At 38.8% G+C, this 20,608-nt stretch overlaps 1 protein-coding gene across 4 annotated transcripts in view; it reads right to left on the bottom strand.

Annotated features, from left to right (window-relative positions):
- The window catches only part of CHRM3 (cholinergic receptor muscarinic 3), a 501,690-nt gene that overhangs the window by 287,736 nt on the left and 193,346 nt on the right, over positions 1-20,608 (bottom strand). For 3 of the 4 annotated variants that reach the window (XM_067535845.1, XM_067535846.1, XM_067535847.1), the window contains one exon: positions 4,099-4,321. In XM_067535845.1, the coding sequence (XP_067391946.1) occupies positions 4,099-4,267 (169 nt within the window). In that variant the 5' untranslated portion in view covers positions 4,268-4,321. Of the gene's footprint in view, positions 1-4,098; positions 4,322-20,608 lie in introns of those variants that run through there. The other variant, XM_067535848.1, reaches the window with a different exon arrangement.

Genomic DNA, 20,608 nt, shown 5'->3' on the forward strand with positions numbered 1-20,608 from the left:
ATTCTCCTGTTCACTGCTATGTGGGACACGCAAGTTGGTTCAGCAAGTACCCAGTACCCACATTAATTGGGATTATGAAACCTGAAAAAAAGCTGGACTTCTCAGGAGCAAGAGGAGGAGAAAAAACATAGAAGCTTCGAAGTCTATTTGAATTACTGGAAAAAAATCTTATCATATAAGGTATGGTAAGCTGTCAATAATGACCCTTTTGCACGACATAGGATGACATTATTCATGGTCTTATAAATGATTAGATCATCATCATTTGATCATCCTTTTTGCTCATGAAGCTCAGATTCTCAGAATGCAGTGAATCCACGCACACCTGTGCACACACTCATTATGATAGCTTCCTACATATTTCAAATACATTCATCTCCCACAAGCCCAAATACCCTCTCTCCTGTCCCAGAACCTTTTATCACTTATCATTTGCATAGCACTGAAAAGACCCAATTACCCTTCCCTTCATATTTGTGAAACATAAACAGAGCTACAAACAAAAATTCTGAAACGGGGCTCTTATGCCATCCTGATCTCAACAGCTGGCCAAGCTTATTATGAAAGGGAGTATGCTGCATCACCTATATGGTGCTTTTCATAGATACCTACAATATCCAGGCAGAATTATGATTGGAGTGAGAGTCTCAATGTGCAATTTCCCTCTCGCTGCATCACAAAATTGTTATCATTGTGACATACATTGTGCTTTGCTTCCTTCGTATAGCCTGTCAACATTTGCATCAGTTTTGGGGAAATGCATTTTTGAATATCAAAAGTACATAGGCCACGGGAATGAATCTAAAAATATTACTTAATTGAGTTCTTACTGACTGTGCACTGAGAAAATAAAAGTGCTCTGAAACATGTCCTTTCTTACTCTGGAAATTTATTTTCAGTGACTTTGAAAGTCAACTGAACTAAGATTCTTAATAAAATTGTAGTCTTTGCTAAAATACTTTGCAACAGATTTCTCTCTCACACTGAAACAGGAGAATTCCAGTTAGAGGTTAGAATGTGCAACGTGAACAAAAGCACGTGTAATGATTTCCGTGGGGAGACATCTCTCTGGGAAGCACCAGACCATTCTGTGTCTCAGGATGTGGACTCTCTCTTGGTACTATTTGATGTGTGTGGGGATTACATACTCTGTGTAGTCCATGGGACCAGTGCATATGCTTCTTGGCCCCAAGGGCCAATGCAGGTGGCGATACTTTTAACAAAGCTTTTAAGCAACAGGCACCCCTGCCTTGCAGGATTTATTGTGCTGGAAGGTTCAGTTCTCACCGTCTTGTAGTAGAAGGTACTGACACTGCACTGGTAGAATTTACATTTTCCACTGTGATCTTAATCAAAACAAGCCCTCACACAATATAGGCAGCAAAACACACAGATATGAAGGAGATATGAGTGAGTGCCCCAAGAGCAGGTGCTTTCCAGCCTACTTCCAAACTATTCTCTACTGGCTTGCAGTGGCACCAGGAACAAAATACAGTGGTGGATACAATCCCAAGTAAATCTGAGTGGCGCAGCAGGCAGCACTGGTACAAGACTAGAGTATTGCTATTCTGTATAATTAGATTTCGAACCAGACAGACATCATATTATTTATTAGACTTTTTACATTCTTACATAATCTGTTTTGACTCAGTCTCAGGTTGGTGGTGGTTGCAGAGGCATTTTAATTTTGCATATCAAAGTGAGCCTTGAGGACAAAAGTTGTGGGAAAGTCAGACACACTCAACAAGAAAATCATGAGAAACCTTGGCACAATAGCCCAAAACAGCACAAGCAAAATGCAGAAAAATGCCTTCAGAGAGTCACAGAAACAACAATATTTAGTTTTGAAATATCTATAAGAATGAGGCCATGACTTGAAAGCTGAAACAAACATGTTTTCTTGTCAGAAAATGAAGTTTTTGCTGCCTGAGGATAAGTGATTAGAAATTCCCTTCTGCCCCCAACCTAACCCCATTTCTACTGAGCTGCTGGCTCTGGTGCTGAGCTACAGGTAATAACAAGACCAATGGCTCCTTTTTTCAATACCGTCTGCTAGTCTGCTTGCAAATAAATGGTATTTAATTGACCCTCCAAAACACTGATTGTAGGAAAATCATACCACTACACCACCTTTCCCACCCTCTAAAATAAGGTAACTATTGAGGTAGAAGAATAATGTACTGTTCCAGCTGCCACTTATGAATATGAGTAGAACATATGAGTAGAAAACTGTTTCAAGGCTGGTGACATTAAAACGTAAAAACACAATTCAACACTTTTTTCTCTATGTCCTCTCTATGTAAAAATCTCTCACCAAACAATTAGCATAATTCAATAAAACTTACACCAACAAAGAAAAATGTTTTGATTTAAATATAATGCTGTATGGGGTCACAACTTTATCTCTGTGTAGATATTATTCAAGAGAGTTCTCCTGTATTACACACAAAGCAATGTAACTTTTTAACTCTGTTTTATTCAAAATAATAACATAATTGTGTTCCTAATACATTCTAAACAGAACCCTGAAATTGCTTTATTTTGAAGTGTTTAAATCAGGGCCAAAAAGATAGCCAGGATTTTTTCCTGCTACAAAAGTAGTTGCTCTCCTTCAGAGCATATTAATATACATTTTAATACTGTTAGATAATAAATAAAGAGATTTACATCCTTGTGATTCAGACATGATTTGATGGTGCTCTCTGAGAGTTCTCGCCATATCTCCTGTAAATGTACATTTTTTCATACACTCCAAACTTTGTCTGGTTTTTCCATTTTACTTGAGAGATTCCTCTTAAGCAAGGACAGTCAAACCTTGTCATTTTACAAACCCTTTAAACTATTTTGCAGCTTGCAAAACTAGTTTGATTCATGAGCCATTTTGTTTGAAATCTTAAACCAGGTTGTTTGTTTTTCCAAAGACGGTTTTAAGAACAAAACCACTCTCCAAAACTAAGCTGGTAAAAAGAAATGCCTTACATATTTTTTATTAGAATTTCTCTCCCCTCAATTTTTCAAAGTATATTTGTTTTTCAATCTTCCATAGTCACTAGTAAGTGTATTTTTAAACTGGAAAATTAAGCATGTCAATGCATAAGTCACAGAGAGGCAAGATCTGAAATGCAGTAAATCCAGAACACCTTTATAATCATAAAGCACAGAATGATAGCCTTACATTAAGCCCAGTTCTCTATTGTAAACAATAATTAACTAACAAATATGAAATAAGGATCTGTCTTCTATCTTAAGCATTTCTACTGTGTTTACTACTACAGTACATAAGCACTATCACACCTCTGAACACAGAAGTTCAGTAATCCAGAAATAAACCATGACCATAAGAAGAATAAAAATATCATCTTAAACTGGGAAATTCTCAACTAAAAACAAACAAATACCGAGTAGTAAATAAACTATAGCACTTATTCAGTTATATTATGCTTCATTTTTCCCCATTTTCCCCATTTCCATTTTGTCAACATAGAATTTAAATCCCATTGTGTTTGCGTAGGTTTAAAAATAGGTAAAATAAATGTACCTATTGCTAATCCTGACTTTGTCTAGGAATGTTTTTAAAGCTTTTTTAAAAAATCTCAACTCCAACAATTTTATCCAGAAGAAAGAGAATGGGAATAGGAGAAAGAGAAAAAAGCACAAAGTAACTGACTGCATTATGGTTGTCGTCTTAGGGCTTGTCTGCACTTACCTCGGAGATTCAGTGGCAGTCGACTGGAGTTACGCAAACTACGCAAAAAACTTGCGTTAACTCCCGTCAACTTCTCTGCTTCTGTTCTGCGCGCCGTCTTCACGGCACTGCGGCGATGGGAACCACGTTCCTGTCGACGCAGCGCTACGCCACTTGAGAAGGTGGTCTTAATACGTCGATTTCTGGATCGACTGAGCAGGTTTTCACTGACCGCTCAGTCGATCCAGAGAAGTTGATCTGACAGCGGCAACTTTGCCACCATCAGTGTAGACATAGCCGTAGATGGAGAGGATATCATCACTTCAGTTTTAACTGACAAGATACTCAGGAAATTTCCTCTGTATTTACTCTTAATTGAAAGTGATGTTGACAAGTTTGTTGCCTATACTTACCAATCATCAGAGAAGAGACAAAGAAGTTGAGGAGTGCACATCGCTTGCTGAAGAAGCCATTGCAGCTGCCAAAAGTTACCAATAAACAGTAGTAAACACAAGTTAGATGTTGTAAAAGAAGCTCAACAATCTTGAAAATGGTGGATGAAGAAATAAAAGGCAAAATCATCAGGATTCCAGAGGGTGCTGTCTCCTTTGAAACTGGCTTCTACAGGTGGAGGACCTAGAATGTAAAAAAGAAACATTTAAATTGGATTAACTATCTGGAGCTTAGTTCCAAAGTTTTCCAATAAAAGTCAACATATACCAATGAATATCTACCTCTGCAACTGCTATGATAACAATTAAAATGTAAACATTCCCTCACAGTTATCATGCTGTGGCATCTGAAATACTACAGTATTTCACTAGTCTGTGTAGAGAAGGATTCAATGACTCATCAGATGCCATGGCATATGGGAACTGTGGTTATATTATCTTTGTCAAGGCAAAACAATTTTTATAATGGATTTTGTTTCTCCAAAACTTTGTGGTGGGTGTAATTGTAACATTTTCAACTTTAATCCTATCTTCAAGCATTTTTGCTGAAGTTCACTTTTGTACATCCAGCCAAATTGAAGATTTTCCTGCCCAATTAACTGAAAATATTTGATTCCCCAAAATATGCTAAAGTTTTCCTTAATAAAGCCAAGTATGGCTCACTGGAGGTCAGACACCTGAAAACGAGTTAATCATAAACTGAAAGTTTACCCACAACAGTTTTCAGTGTATTTCTTCCCTATTTGCCTGATTTTCTTCATGTTGTATTTATCTCTTATTTTTTCCAAAGTATAATTTGTACTCAAAGACTTTTTTCCTGCCAAGATATCGTTCCTGTTACTTTTCTCAAACCTCCCCCCTCTCTGGTTCTCTAGGAGGTTTGGGACATGTAGTTTTCCTGGTTTTATGACATTCGGGATTTTTTTTAATTCAATATTTTTTAAAGGAAATATACAATTAAATGTACTGACAGTACAATTAAATGTACTGGCAACTCTCTTGCCAGCTTTTTTTTTTTTAATTGTGTGTGTGTGGGGGGGAAATCTGGAAAATGAGCTATAAATGAGTAACACTAATACAGAAAGAAAAAAATGCTTAATTTCACAACAAAACAGATGTGCATTTTATTTTTAATTTACAATTAAGACTGCTCAAGAGATGCATGTACTGTTAAGGCAATGTGTGTGTGTGTGTGCATGCGTGCGTGCGCTCCAGCAAATTGTTAAATGTAATTTAATTTCATGGTAGAGATTGCAAGTACTGTTTGTTATCTCCCTCTAATTTTCCACTAATTCCTGGTTGACTAATCTTATGAGAGTAAGGTTAAAGTTTTCAGAAGGGCTCATCCAGAATCAGGGGTCAGATTTTCAGAAAAGAGTTCAGTATATACTTATGCATCAGAATAAGTGGCCAGATTTCAGGCTAATTCAACATGTTGGGTGCTGGACTCTTAAAAATCTGATCACAGATGTCACAATGGCAGTGCTGGATGCTGGACACTTTTGAAAATCTGACCCAAAGTGAACATCCGAAGAGAGAAAAATTATGTAGTTTTATTCACCAATTGATAAACAGATGTAGTGTCACATCTCAGATGTGGCTGTATTTCAGTCCTGGGGGAAATGATCTTTTTATGGGTATATATAATTAGATAAAGTTTGTGAAGTGCTTTCAGACCCTTTAGGGGGAAAAGAGGTCAGATGTAAATATAAGACACTATTGTGCGGGATGGGGAAAAGAAGGGAGGATTGGTTCCTCCTAAATTCACCCCCCCAAAAAAGATTATTTCTTATGAATTGTTTTTGCATCTCCTCAGAAGGGAGGGTCAGCTGCCTCCATGGTACAATCAACACACACCCTCTCCTCTGGACTCTTCAGAGACTTTCCTTGGGTTTGGTGCTCCACATGTAGAGTAAGATGGGCAAGTCTTCATCCCACCCCAATCTAGCATGCAGCAGAAACTCACCTAAAAGTTAATACAGCCTCCATACTTTTGTAGTGGAATGCCTCTACAGAATGGAACCCTTCTATATCAAAGGTCGTAGAAGCAGATGCCAGCTGGGAAACCTGGGCAAGAGCTACAAGGACCAGGGAACTCTCATGGTGCTCATGTGCTTAATAAACGCTTTATGTACGCATCTTAATAGTTCTTTGAATTTTTAATGAAATACATCAACATATTAAAGTTTCCATACAGTGTTGGGGTAAAGGATGGGAGATCGGTCATGGGCATTCATGTAATAGTTAAATGTCAGGTAATTTCCTCATTCAATGAAGATACAGATTGTCAACGCTTCCCTCTATCGGCATTTGCCTGGGATGAGACAAACCACTACCATGAAAGGCAGAAAGGACTGAAACCTTGATCTTTCAATGGCTTGGTACTTGTAAAGTATTTACAAAGGAATTCTGCTAAGTCATTAACCACTGACAAGGAAGAAAGTGAATCGATAATGTTCAGCATAATCACTCGCAAAATTACACAGTAATTCACCTCTCATAAATAGCTAACTGCTCATTTTGGGGAAAAAATTAATGTGGAGGGAGAAGGATGAATGAATGAATGAATGAACAAAATGGTCCAGGTACTTCTTACCTCTTATTTTTTGGCTGTGAGGAGGATATAGAATGATTAAAGAGGTGTGGTTGAGAGCTCTTTGGTTGTGTGTGATAGATATTCTCTATGGAAAAGGGTAAAAAGGAGTGTGTGGGAGTGTGTAGAGAAAAGTACGTGGAAGATGAGGAGATCCTGATCCAGAGCAGTAATAGACTGAAGTTAGGGGCATATTTTCAGCAAGGTGGCCTGCCTTTAGCAGGTACAAACTGTGTCTGCAACATTGTGACCTTAAGAGCATCTCAATGCCAGAGGGCAAAGGGCTCCCTGGTATCTAACGATGAGCCTCAGCTATCCTGAACAGCTCATGCACCCCAAATCACAGTTGTCATAATCAGTCTCCCCCCTAAGGTATTTTATGTGAACTGGTAGCACGCTGCTCGTTAATGTTACTGTGTGGTGTATGCACAATGATATATTAAAATTATAAATATGCAAAGGAGATATGAGTGAGTGTCCCAAGTGCAGGTGTTTTCCAGTCCTATCAGACTATTCTCTACTGACTTGCAGTGGCACCGGGAACAAAATACAATGGTGGACACAATCCCAAGTAAATCTGAGTGGCACAAGAGGCAGCACTAGTACCAGACTAGAGTACTGCTATTCTGTATAATTAGATTTAGATTTTGAACCAGACAGACATCATATTTTTATTATAAATATGTGCTGCAAATACGTTCTGAAAATGTGTTCAGCAGATAGGGATTAAGGCACCCTGCCATCAACAAAGGAATGTAGTTCTGCCTGCTTGAATGCATCTCCAGGGTAAACTGAGCAAGACAATGGAAATATATTTACATAAAAGTAAACATAGCCATCAAATTAGGGAGTGGGAGAGATAGCCACTGAATTATCACCATGGGGGAAGGAAACCGCAAAAATTAACAAGGCGTCAGCTGCGTGGCAGACAAAGCAAGCTGAGCCCATAGGACAGCTTTCCCGACATTGAAAACAAAGATACACTTTGAGGATATAAGCAGAGAGATAAAGCCAGTTTGGTATCCTTCACCTGAGGAACAAGTGCATTGGGCTTTGTGTTGAATCCTGTCTAAGGACTGGCCAGCTATGCCGGAAGAACAACTGTGTTGAGAAAACTACTCTGAACAAAAGACTCTAGTTGGTTAAATTAGGATTTAATCTTAGAAGCGTATTTTTACTTGTGTTCGTTTGTAACCACTGCTAGCCCTATTCCTTGGTATCACTTAAAATATCTGTTCCTTGTTAGTAAGCTTAAACGTGTTTTATTACATAACCACCTCAGTGCAGTGTTTCAAACTGAAAAGTAAAATCCTCAGCCAAACTAACGGGCTGGTGCCGTATACTGTCTCTTTAAAGAAGCAGCAAACTTGATAAGTTTTTTGTGAGTGATGCAGTGAAAGAGGCTGAGCACTGCAGGGGTATGGTTTCGGGGAGGCTTGGGATTGGAATTGGAAGGGCTGTTGGTGTCACACTGCAAGGAGTATCAGTATTGGTGGAAGCCAAGGTGAGGTCACTGTGCTGAAAGCAGGCTGCTGGTGTCATGGCTCTGAGCCAAAGTTGCACAGTGCAGAAGTACCCAAGTTGATAGAGCAGGCAGTGACAACCCCTTACTGGTCTGGTTGAAACCCCAAAGCATCACAAACATTTGTACCTGCATTTTGTGGTGACAGTTCAGTTTTGTCCTCAAATGTAAATAGCTGAGCCACTGACCACTTTAGACAGTTAACAATACAATTAATTAGATTTGCGCTCACAATTTGGGAGATAGTATTTCAGCCCAGCCCAGTATCTTAGGTACTTGACATCTCCTATTTTGCTTTCAGAAATCAACTCTTGCCTTGTAATAGCCGAGAATTATTTAAAGTAATTAATTAATTAAGTAAGTAATTTAGTAATTAAAAATCAGAATAGAATCCAAAGAATTGATTTTATTTTGAAGTTGTTGAATAAACCCACAAGAACCAGAAAGAGTCTAGACATTCTGTTCCCCTCAAAGTCTGTCCTGGAACAATAATAAAATAGAGGTATGTATCTCTTTTATCATCTGCATTTTTATTTGTTGCATGTTTATTAAGTAGATGCAATCTAGTTTGACTAGAAATGTTCAAGTCTCACATCACAGTCATAGTCCTGCAAACATTTTATGCACATACTTAAATTTAAGCATATAAGTAGTTCCGTTGATTTCAGCAGAGCCGCTCATGGGTTTAAAGCTAAGCATGCATGTAGGTCTGAGGATATAATGCTGTCTACTGTAAAACTGCGTATTAATTTGAACTTTGGGAAATTGTTTCTGCATCGTTCTCCATTCATATCTACCAATACATAAATATTGAAATAATAAAAATTACTTGTTGCTTTAAAAAAAAAAAAAAAAAAGTTCCATTCAGCCAATTGTAAGTGAAATCCAATTGAAAACACATGGCCCAGTCACGCAACCCTTACCCTTACCCTGATAGAGGGTACCACAATCAGATCCATCACTTGTAATTTAAAATTATTCTCATTCTAAATTACAGACCTGGGTATCTAGTTTGTGGTGGTCATCTTACCACAATAGAGGCATCATTATTGTGCCACTGGAAGTATACAACTCATATGCACAATGTATTCAAGTACAGCTAAATCTCTACACCTTTATAAGTGCTGCTTATCAGACACACACGGCTGCAAATGTGATAAACATGCTAGTAGAATTGAGGAGTACTGTTATCAAGATGCTAAATGAGCCCCAAATTCTGGTCTCATTGGACTTTAATAGAACAAAGATTTGGCCTCAAATAGCACTTATACATTCTACAGAAGACTTACAAATATGTTTGAGACCCCACCCATGCTGGAGCTGAAATCTATTATAGTAGTGAAGATGGGCGATTCATACAGGCTAGTACACATGCCTCTTATAGACCGGTAGAGCACTGTTACCAGTTGCAGCAAAAGTTACATTAAGCCTTGTGCTTTCAATAGGCAAAGAATAAGACCTACAACTTTTCCCATTATCCAGATAATGGGACAGATTTAGTCATTGATCGCAGTGGAGTTACAACGGGGATGAATTTGAACCAATGACCGTAATATGCTGAAATCCATATGTACCAGAGAAAATGCATCCAAATTAGTGTTAAAATGAGCAGCTAAAGTTAATTTACATGGACAGCTGGTAATTTTAAATAGTTATTTCTGAGCACTAAATATCAAGTTTACTGGCTAATGGGGAAAAAGAAAAAAGGACACAACAGAGCCTTTAGCAAAAGAGAAATAAAATCCTTAATATGAAAAATGGCTGAACATCTCCCCCATTTCCAAAAACCACATTTCACATTTATTTTTATTTGTCATAGATCTATTTATCACTATTACAAAAGTAACTTATTTTCAGGCAGACAAATCTAATTTTTACTTTTTCTTTTGTACCTGACAAAACTGTTACCCCCTCAGTTCATTTCCTATTGAATAACTTTTCACCAAACAGAGAACCAATCACAAACAGCATGAAAAAGCCTGTTCTGAAAACACTTACTCACATACTTAGCTTTATGTACATGAGTAGATCCCTTCATTTCAGAAGACCTATTAATACACCAAAGTTATGCACATACATAAATGTTTGCAGAATTGGGCCCTAAATACTGCTTTGGTTGGCAGTCTCAGCAGAAAGGGCAAAGACTGAACAGATATGGACACAACTAATTTCGCACCTTTACAAGTCTTCAGGACAGTATTGATGCACATTGGTTTGGGAACTCTGCTTGACCCTTCAGCTAGCCCTTAACAAAAGTCATAACAGAGACAGCCAGCCATTCCACAAACACTGCCATGAAGACTGGCAAAGTCACAGTGACTGGATTTTATTCATTTATTTACTTTAATGAAAATTTAGATCAATGGCATATAGGCATAAAATAAAAAAAATTAAAAACAAAAAGGATCATATAGGGAAAGGGGTATTGATGTGGACATGGAGCAATGAGACACATGCCACAGTTAAATATGGAGGCCACAATTTTGTAAACTATTAGCCAATGAGGAACCCTGTCCCAAACTACCCAGTAGGGTCGCAGCAGTGCAGAATTTAACTGGGGACCTATGTCCCTGAGTTCTACAAATCTGAGGATGAGTACGAGAGCAATGGCGCTTCTATATCCTCAGGCCTGCTCAGGGACCCTGGCCAGAAGCCAGAGTCCCAACCCATTCCCCTCCTCCATGCTGGGAGGTAGGAGAGATGAGCTGATGGGATCTCCATGGTGTGCAAGATGTGGAGGCGTATCTCCTGACCACATGGTGTTGTGCTCAGGACCTATGCCCAACCTGCCCCTTGGGTTACAGGGACCTCACATCAGACCCATTCTTAACTCACCGCCCATACAGAAACCCATCACAATTGCAACAATTATAATGTAAATCCCTCAACCAACCCTGAAGGATACCAGATGGAAGGTGAAAAAAATACCATCTTTGCCAATTTGCCATATGGCAAAAAATCTGTTCCAGAACCCAAATAAAATTTGCTGATTGGCATAGCCCCTGGCTTCCTGAGAGATCCAGCATACTAAGTAAGGGTGGGACTAGAATATAGCCAAAATGGCTGTAGGCCAGCACTGGGCAGAAACAACTCCTCTTTCCTCCTTTCTGCCTCTTCAGGTGGAACCCAGTCAGTCAGTCTGCCTTGACCCAAATCATCCAGGAGTGGGTGGGATAGTCTCAGAGCTCAGATATTGTTACAGCCAAGCCACTCCCCCCTCTCTTTCTCTCCTCTCCCTGTCCCAAAAAGATGAGAGAGGGGAGACTAGCAGGAGCTTGAATACTTGGTCTGACCTAGTATAGCCATTCTTATGTAAGACTGCAACTTAAAGCTGAATTTTCTACTCTAAGACTGCTGGGACTTTCACCAACTGAAATGTAAGTCTTTGAAATACATCACATAGGAGTCTGTAGATGTACTAATTTTGTCTGAAATCTGCTCAGATCTCATGAATGAAAATTAACTGTTTTCTGGTCATTACGCGGATGGGAGAAAGTCAAGAAAAACCAAGATTGCACTCTATCTTCAGCGCCAATATGGAACCAATAAACCAAAACAGTGTTAGAAAGAACTTGGCTTCTGGAGATTCCTTTCACTTGGTCAAAGGATGGTCTTACAGTTCTGGCACTAGACTGTCATTCACAAGTACTAAATTCTATTCTTTGCTCCACTGCACATGCTTCCTGTGTAACTTTGGGCAAGTCACTTAACCTCTTTGTATCTGAATTCCCCGCCTGTAAAATGGGTTAGATGTACGTGAGGATGCATTTTTTACAGTAATATTTGAGAGGATCTTCAATGCTGTGGAACCTAAGTAGATCAGATTGATCCTGGAGTAGCCAGAAATACTCTTTTTACAATAATTTTAAAGGAAAAAGGCAGTTTTATTCAAACAGGACTTTTAATTAAATGAAAAAGTCGGGCTTCTGCTGTAGGAAATTGTACAAAGGCTGGAAATCGAAAAAAATCAGATACCTTTACACAGTTGTATTGCTTCATCTCTAAGTTTCCTGAACAATTTGAAACATTTAAAAGCGTTTGTTTGGCACATGTGGGCCAAAGATCATACAAAAGCATGTTTTCTTTTTTCAACTGGCAAAATATTTCACTGTGAATTTTCTCCTGTTTATCACTGTATGAGAATGATTATGTCTGCTGATCACAGATGGCTGTGAGAGGCTCATTTGGTTATTTAGAATTCTCTCATGCTCCCTAAAAGGCAATTAAAATAAAACTTGTGTAAAGGCTGCCTTTATCTCATCAAATGCACGGATGATTCATTCCCATTTTATTACTCTTAATTTCCAACCACAATAAACCAAGATTGTGGAAGTAAAAAGCCTACCACCCTGTCTTTGCAGCAGGGACAATGTGTGTGTGGAAGCAGGGGGAAATACTTATCTAACTGTCCCGTTGTAAAGTCACAGATGAACCAGTGAACCATCTCTGCATTTCCAATGGTTTGCCAGAATTCCACAGGGAAGAACACTCCTCTCTAGAGAATAGAGAGCCAAGAAAGAGCCAAGATATTCTCTGGGATTCTTCTTCAGCAGCTTATATTACCTTTAGATGCCTTTGTAGAACTATGGCCCATAACCAATGCTTAAGGGATAATATGAAATCACAAGTAAGAATTTATAGAATACAACTGAGGGAAATTAATTTATTTCACAATCAGAAATAATTTGCAATTTAAAAAAGGGTTTGGCTCTGAGTCGTCTCCTAGTGGTGTAAAGGCAGTGTAACTTCAGTGGAGTTCCTCCTGATTTACACCAGCATGAACAGAATCAGGTCTATAACTCTTTTAGAAAACTTCTTTTCTGGCCATCAATAAAATAAAGTGCCCTTCTCATGGCTGAAAATGATCCCTTACCCCCTCTTCTTATCTGTATTACCTAACTCGCCTGTTTTTCTTGTATCATGCTTTTCTTGAACATTCAGAAACACAGCAAATCAGTTTCCTTCTGTTCTTGGAAGCAGCCAGAACCAGCAATATTGTTTGAAAGCGAAAAACAATGATCTCCAGCATATGAGAGTGAGGATTTAGCCTCATAACTATAGGATAACAGATGGAGCTTTCCTTATTTCTACTTTTTAATGCTGCACTTCATATTTATTTTATATTTTGAATCCTTTCCTATTTGTGCAAGGTTGGTGGTGGCATAGGGATTTTTTTTTTTTTTTAATTATTGGATTAGGTAATACATTGCAGTTCTCACTACATATTGTTTTATGTTAGTAAAACTTGCCTTTCCAGTTACTCTTGTTTCCTCTGATCATATTTTAGTTTTTACTTACACAATATTGTAGTGTGTAAATAAGCAGCAGGAAGATATTGAAGAGGCTGCCAAATTTCCATTTCCCTCTGATAAATTTTTCCAAAAATTACCAGAAGATTTCTAATAACCCTGCTGACAGACACGCTCATCAGATATTATTCCAGTGTCGTACAATCACAAAAACACGCTATTTAAATATTTAACCAATCAGCGGTGTGACACTGTTAAACTCTCAGGGCTCAGAAGTGACTCTTCCACTGAAAAGATAAATAAACAATAATGAATAATACTGAAAGTGGCTTTTGATCCATATATTTCAATGCAGTTTACAAAGGTGACTAGAAATTATCATCCCCATCTCACAGCTAGGGAAAGAGACAGATATAAAGTAACTTGCCCAAGGACACATAGCAGATCAGTGGAAAAGGCAGGAAGAGAACAGACATATCCACCATCCCAGTCTGGTGCCCAATCCATTGGACCAGGCTGCATCACTTCTTTACAGAGGAAGACTTTCCTAAACTAATATTCCTTACCCCCTTCCCATATTGCTAAAGCAGAGAGTCACTGCTAAAGAAAAACATTGCCATGATATACTATGCAGTTTGAACACAAAACATGCAAACTCTGCATGTGTGCTATGATCATACTTGTTTACATGCTTAATTCTATTTATTAGTATTATTATTTTTAACACCTCTTACCACTGATCACTGTAACAAGAACAATTTTATATGAAGTATGCATAAGAGACTAGAATCCCTGACTCTTCAGTTACTAACACCGGGAAAACAGTCTTTGTAATATAGAAGAATTTAGAATTTCAGGACTGATTTAATTCCTGGTTTATATGGACTTAGAAATAACCACGCGCTTTGTGTCAGCAGCAAAACAATTTGGATTAAAGATAAATGCCAACAAAACTAAACTTCTTTACCAAGCATCATACAGACGAAATGTAGGCAGTGATGTTGTACCTGAAGTTCTTGTCAGTGGGGAAACCCTGAAATGTGTCAACACCTTTATATATCTAGGAAGCACAGTTGCTAGCAATAACAGCCCTGATGCAGAATTTGCATATCGCATTCAGTCAGCCCCCAAAGCATTCAGAAGACTATTGAAATATCTCTGGCATCAGCACAGCATCACTACAACAACTAAAACAAAGGTCTACTGCGCTGTGGTGCTGACTGCACTTCTGTATTCTATAGAAACAGTAACTCTATAGAGACGACACATCAAAAAGCTGACAAGCCTGCCACTGAGACATGTGAGGCAGCTTCTGGGAACTCAATCTTGCGATTTCATTCCTAACACCGAGGTATTGAGAAGAGCTGTATGCCCAGTGTTGAGGCACTTATAGCAGCTGCACAGCTCAGATGGGCAGATCATGTTGTCCGTATGGCCGGATCATCGGCTCCCAAAGATTCTCCTCTATGGTGAGCTCAAGGAAGGGAAACGAGATAGAGGAGGGCAAAAGCTGCGCTTTAAGGACATTTTGAAAAGGGATTTGAAGAAAGCAAATATTAACATAGAGAACTGGGAAGAAGTTGCCAGAGATAGATGTAAAGGGAGATCTGTAGTGTATGGTTCTACCCAGGCAGCTGACATGCACAGAGAAGCAGCATATCAACAGCACCATCTTCAACGGCATAATAGCAAGCAGCTTTCCAATTTCTCCTTTCCAAACTGTCACAGAGGCTTTATTTCGAATGCTGGACTCGCTTCTCATCGCCAAGCTAACGAGTGCTAAATTTCCTTCCTCCACAATCATTGTCGAGTACAATGGACATCCGAGGATATGAGCTTTTGCTGGTGTAAAGTGAGGTCCAGGACTCCCAGTGCTGGAATAATCTGCTCCACAGAGATACAAAACACTCCCACCATGAAGGAGGTGAATTAGAGGTGTTGCAGTTAGCAAACAATGCCCAAAGAGTTAGCAGCACACTGAATTAGTGGACAGTGCAAAGTAAAGCAGACTCCCCAACAAAATATTCCCAGCGTTGTAGACATCATACAGAGCCATATAAACTCCTGCTGTTACTAAGCAATACTCACGGTTGACCCAAAGTGTGTTCTCCTTGAAACAGTTGTGACAACTGTGCAAAATAAGAAAAGAAGTAGGGTCTGATCACAGATGCATGCATTCAGGACTGCAGTAGCTATAACACTGTGACACAGGAAAGGCCGGTGTGATTTCATCACTGACAGGATGCATACCCGCAGACGACAGAAGTGTATCATGGAACAGGCAGAATCAGCAACCAGTAAGTAATGACATATGAGCCAGCCAATTAGAGGTAAATGTTAACAGTACTTCTACAATTATGTTGGCAAGAATAGGCTTAACTGAACTAATGGACTGGGAAGTGGGGGATGAACATGCAGCATGCACCACAATGCAGGCTGTTTTTTCCCCCATCAGTGTGAGCCACCCACACGTACAAGTCCCAAACACCTCTGTTCATGTCATAACAGCTGCTTTGTTGCTTGCAAATGTGCAAGACATTAAGGGGATGATATTCCACATCTAGCAGTAAATACCACCCTCCCAACAGGTACCAGAAGGATATGAATCAGAATGATCTTCCAGGGAGACATTCCAGCTGTCAGCATATGGTAACTGAAGCATCAAGTGTGAAGACAGCACTGCTGCAGACAGGCTATGTAAGTGCAATGATGGAAAGGTGGAACTTAAAGCTGGGTGTGCCTTCTAAACAGACAATAAGGGTATTCCCCATCACCTTCAAAAACACATCATTCTCTGCCTAGATGCTGCTGCAAACCACTTTTGCACTTTGCAAACCACTTATCCTACAATTATTCCACTATATGTTCAATTTGATAATGTACTTATGTGGGATCATTTTACACCCAGACGACAGAATTTAGCTCATGATGTTTTAATATATCCCCTCTCCCCACCCTGTTCTGTCTGTGATCACACATTTTAAAGCCATTCCCTCTGTTTCACTGAGCAATCAGGTCATTGCAAGAAGTACTCATGGCTCACCACAGAGAATGGGGAGGTGTCAGAGGACAGGGATTGAAGCACAGTGTACCACAGAAATTCACCACTCAAATATGATCCCTTCAAGAACAAATCTTAGTGGCTCAAACTGCCCAGGGCTAGACAGAGAGAGCAGGAACCATAACCTGGTCTTAAATCTCTTTGTGTTTCAGTTCCCCTGATGGTAACACATTTCCATGCCTTCTAATGGTATCACCAAGTTTTATCTGTCTATCTACAGTACATATGTGGCCTCCAACACTGCAGTATCTGAGTACCTCAGAATGTATTGATCTCTACAACGTCACTGTGAGGTAGGGAAGTGCTTTTATCACATGGGAAACTGAGTCATGGAGAGACTAAGTGACCTGTCCAAAAATCACAAAGGAAGTCTGTAGTAGAACAGGGACTTGAACTGAGGTCTCTCAAGCCCCAGCACTAGTGGGCTAATCACTGGACCATCCATCCTAAGCGCTTCAATATCGGAGAGGTGCTCAGATACCATGGTGATGGAAGCCATATGTCAATTGATCCTTAAAATAGGTGTGCAGCATGGACAGTTGTAATTCCCATATTACCTTGCCTAACCTCAACTCTGTTCTGAATGGACGGCCTCTGCCATGAAAGGCGTTCAGGCTCCAAGCCCATTCATATTCTCTGCTACTCTTTTAAGACTGCCAATAAATATGCATATCTGCCACTATGTGATGATGTTTTCTTTTTTCCAGTGTGGATCTCTGCCCACTAGCAACATGGAGGAGACAGACCATCAACTCAACATTTCATGTAATCTACTGATGAGTCATCAAGTGGCTTCAGTCATTATTCAAAATAGTGACCTGGAGAGGAATTCAAAATAGTGACCTGGAGAGGAATAAAGGCACTGTAATAACCCATTACATTATTGTTAATATGTATCCTGAACATTAACTGAGCAAAATATTTGAACACTGTAAATCAAGACAGATGTTTGCCCTTTAAATGGCAAGTTGATGATTCATCCCCACTCAACCATTCTGGATATTCAAGTCACCTCTTAATGTCCTCTCCTCCTCTTTCTCAAAGAAGCAAAAATGAATTGAACCGTTAGATATAATAAATATTCAGGACAACCACTTCATTACTATTGCAATTACTTTCTAAAATAATATGAAAATAGGACCAAGGATGCTTGATCTACTTAATAAAGGATCTGTGTTATGGCAGCATTATGGATCTTCTTATAATATTAATCCTCTAATTCATTTTCATGTTATAAAAGTTACATATCAGATCAAAGACTCCTATAAAATCCCACCTAACATTTAATTTGTTTTATCCAGACCAACCCAAATGGAATTCAAAATCTGTCTTCCTAGCCTCTGTATACACAATAATAAAGAAATGCATTTGCCATTAAAACTGCTTTGGGAAAAAAGTATTATATCATATAATTTTTTACAAACAGTGACCTGTACCATTGAGTGCAACCAAAAATTTTATTGTTTGAAAAGTTTCTTTAGATTCCCATTATACTTGTAGGGAATATCTCACAAACTGGCCAAATCTTTCAACATGGAAGCAACCTTTTGAATTCAGTCCCACCTTATTAGGAAACAAATAGCAAAAGATAAAGCTGCCGAACATGTAGAAGTAATCAATTTCAGACATGAACCTAAAGTTAGATTTTCCGAAGATGAAAGAGCAAACTGTGTGTGTTACCATGATCACTGCTTTAGCTGTCTTTTCCAAAAAGATTTTGAATTAAGAATTAAAACTTTATTTTTGACCCTAATTGTGTACCTACAGGATACTGAAATGAGACTAGCTAAATCTCATGCTTTAGGGTTTCCTTAATCAGATTGTCACAAGAGTCAGGAACAATTCACAGAAACATTCCTGTCTTCTCCCCCATATGTAGCATTCAATATATTACAGGTTAATATACTATCTGGGGAAAGCGAAAGCAGAGTGATTAAATCTTCCTCTGAAGTACCGAGTAGTGGCTACTGCTCAAAGCAGTATACAATACTTTGTAGTGAAATAGTCTATGAACAACGTAGTTGGGCACATTCTTTGTCCCTTTGATGCTTTCTTCTGTACACGTAAAGCATAGGAAACAAACTAGAAATAAGTCCCAATTCCGTTATCAGCCACATGGATACAGCTCCTATTAAAGTCAGTATCAGTTGCACAATGGTAATTGGACCCATGTTTTTTTTTTTTTTTTGAGACAGGAGGTGGCCACAGGGCTCATCCACTTACAAACATTTATATATGTATGTTGTGAGTTTTTCATTTTTGAATGCATTACCTTTCTGTCTTTCTCTGCTTTCTTTTGTAGTTAATTATACCCATTAATTACCTCTGCTTAAAGACATTTTCCTAAACACTCCTCATGCCGTATCCTCTCTTAGGCCAGGTCTATACTACAAGCTTACATGGGTATAACTACGTCACTCAGGGGGTGAAAAATCCACAGAACTCCTGGATCTGCTTTCTTGAGGTCTGTTTTATCCAAACCAAAACTCATGGAGGCTCAGATAAAAGGTTCCAGTTTGGGCCCATATCTAGATTTTGACCTCTCATTAAAGTTTGTCAAATTAGAAACACAGAATCCATATTCTGGTTAATAAAGCAGCACAGCAGGCAACAATTCTCTTTTAGTCATCCAAATACAGAGCTGAATTTTTTAAAAAGCTCAGCACCAAGAAGTTCCAATGGCTGTCAGCAGGAGCTACTTTTCTGAGAATTTGGTCCCAGTAGTGCACACCAAACGCTTTTCAAAATCTAGCTTGTCATAATCATCTAACACAGTTGTACAAGCATTTGTAAGATGCAAACTGTTCTATGTTTGCTTTTCAGGTCTCAAGGATAAAATTTCCACCCAATTTACGGATTGAGAGTTATGAAACTATACTAAGATCTGCTAAGATCCAAATTGCACCACAGGAAAAACATTAGCTTGAGGGTAGTCCAATCTTGTGTGGTGTGGGTCGTGTGTGTAGTTGCACCTCCACAGGCAACACAAACTGGCATCCTCCATGTGGCATGACCTCCCATGTAGAGTGCATGCAAAAGGATGCCATTTTTAGAGCCAAATAGTCCAGGGCCAGACACATTCAAGGGCCAGACAATCATCCTGAGGGCCAGATCTGGCCCATGGGCCACAAGTTGGACCACCCTTTAAAAATGACCTTAATTAAGAGGAACTGCAACAAACCAAAATGCAAATAATGGCAAATAATAATGAAGTAAGGAACCATGTCTTGTAACCCATTTTTTCTTGGGAGGAAAAGTTTCTTTGTAAATCACGCTGAAATCTACCAAAAGTCCTACTTGGCTGTAAGTGGCCCCTGTTAAAACATGAGAAGACTAATTATCTGTACTAATTTAAATCTTGTAACAATCATAGTAAGCCAATTTTATATTCCACCCAATAAGCAATATCATCCAGAATAAAGAGAAACATCCCTTATCTATATTAGCAATAAGTGTTTAATTTCCTTTATTACATTCATAGCCTTCAGGAAGGTTTCCCCACAATTTAGCATGTCCTCTGAAATTGTCACTATATTCCTGAAGAACCCATTAGCAACTAAACACTTTTACACACCTTTTTGTGTGTGTGCCTATTTAACCTGTACTCTGGAGGTCACTACACAAACCTGACTTTTTTTTTCTCCCCATCAGTGTCTCATTTGGAAGTAAGCCAAGCCATTCACACAGACATGTGAATAAGAATGTAATAAGTAAAACAGTAATAAAAAGGAAGGGCAAGCAGATCTCAGAGAAACTTGAGATTCTATTCTCTTAAGAGAATAGATTTGTGGCTGGAGTGCCGACTGGTAGTTTCATGAACCCTTTAAAAGTTCATTTTTTTAACTGTTATGCCCAGATTTTCCATTATTCAGCAGTATTTATTTCTATAAAAATACTGCAGTTGAGGTTCCATTATAAATTCATTTCTTGGTTTCTTAACGTTCAGTTTCTTGATAAACAGGTTTCATGGCTAACCATTCCAAAAGCCTTGTTTGCACATTCCACACTTTTCTTTCCAGTTCAAAGTTTCCTATGTGCACCTCTTT

Source organism: Emydura macquarii, unplaced genomic scaffold (assembly GCF_026122565.2).
Source record: "Emydura macquarii macquarii isolate MOO-44397 ecotype Brisbane River unplaced genomic scaffold, CSIRO-AGI_Emac_v2 contig_3517, whole genome shotgun sequence".
Classification (NCBI taxonomy): domain Eukaryota; kingdom Metazoa; phylum Chordata; order Testudines; family Chelidae; genus Emydura; species Emydura macquarii.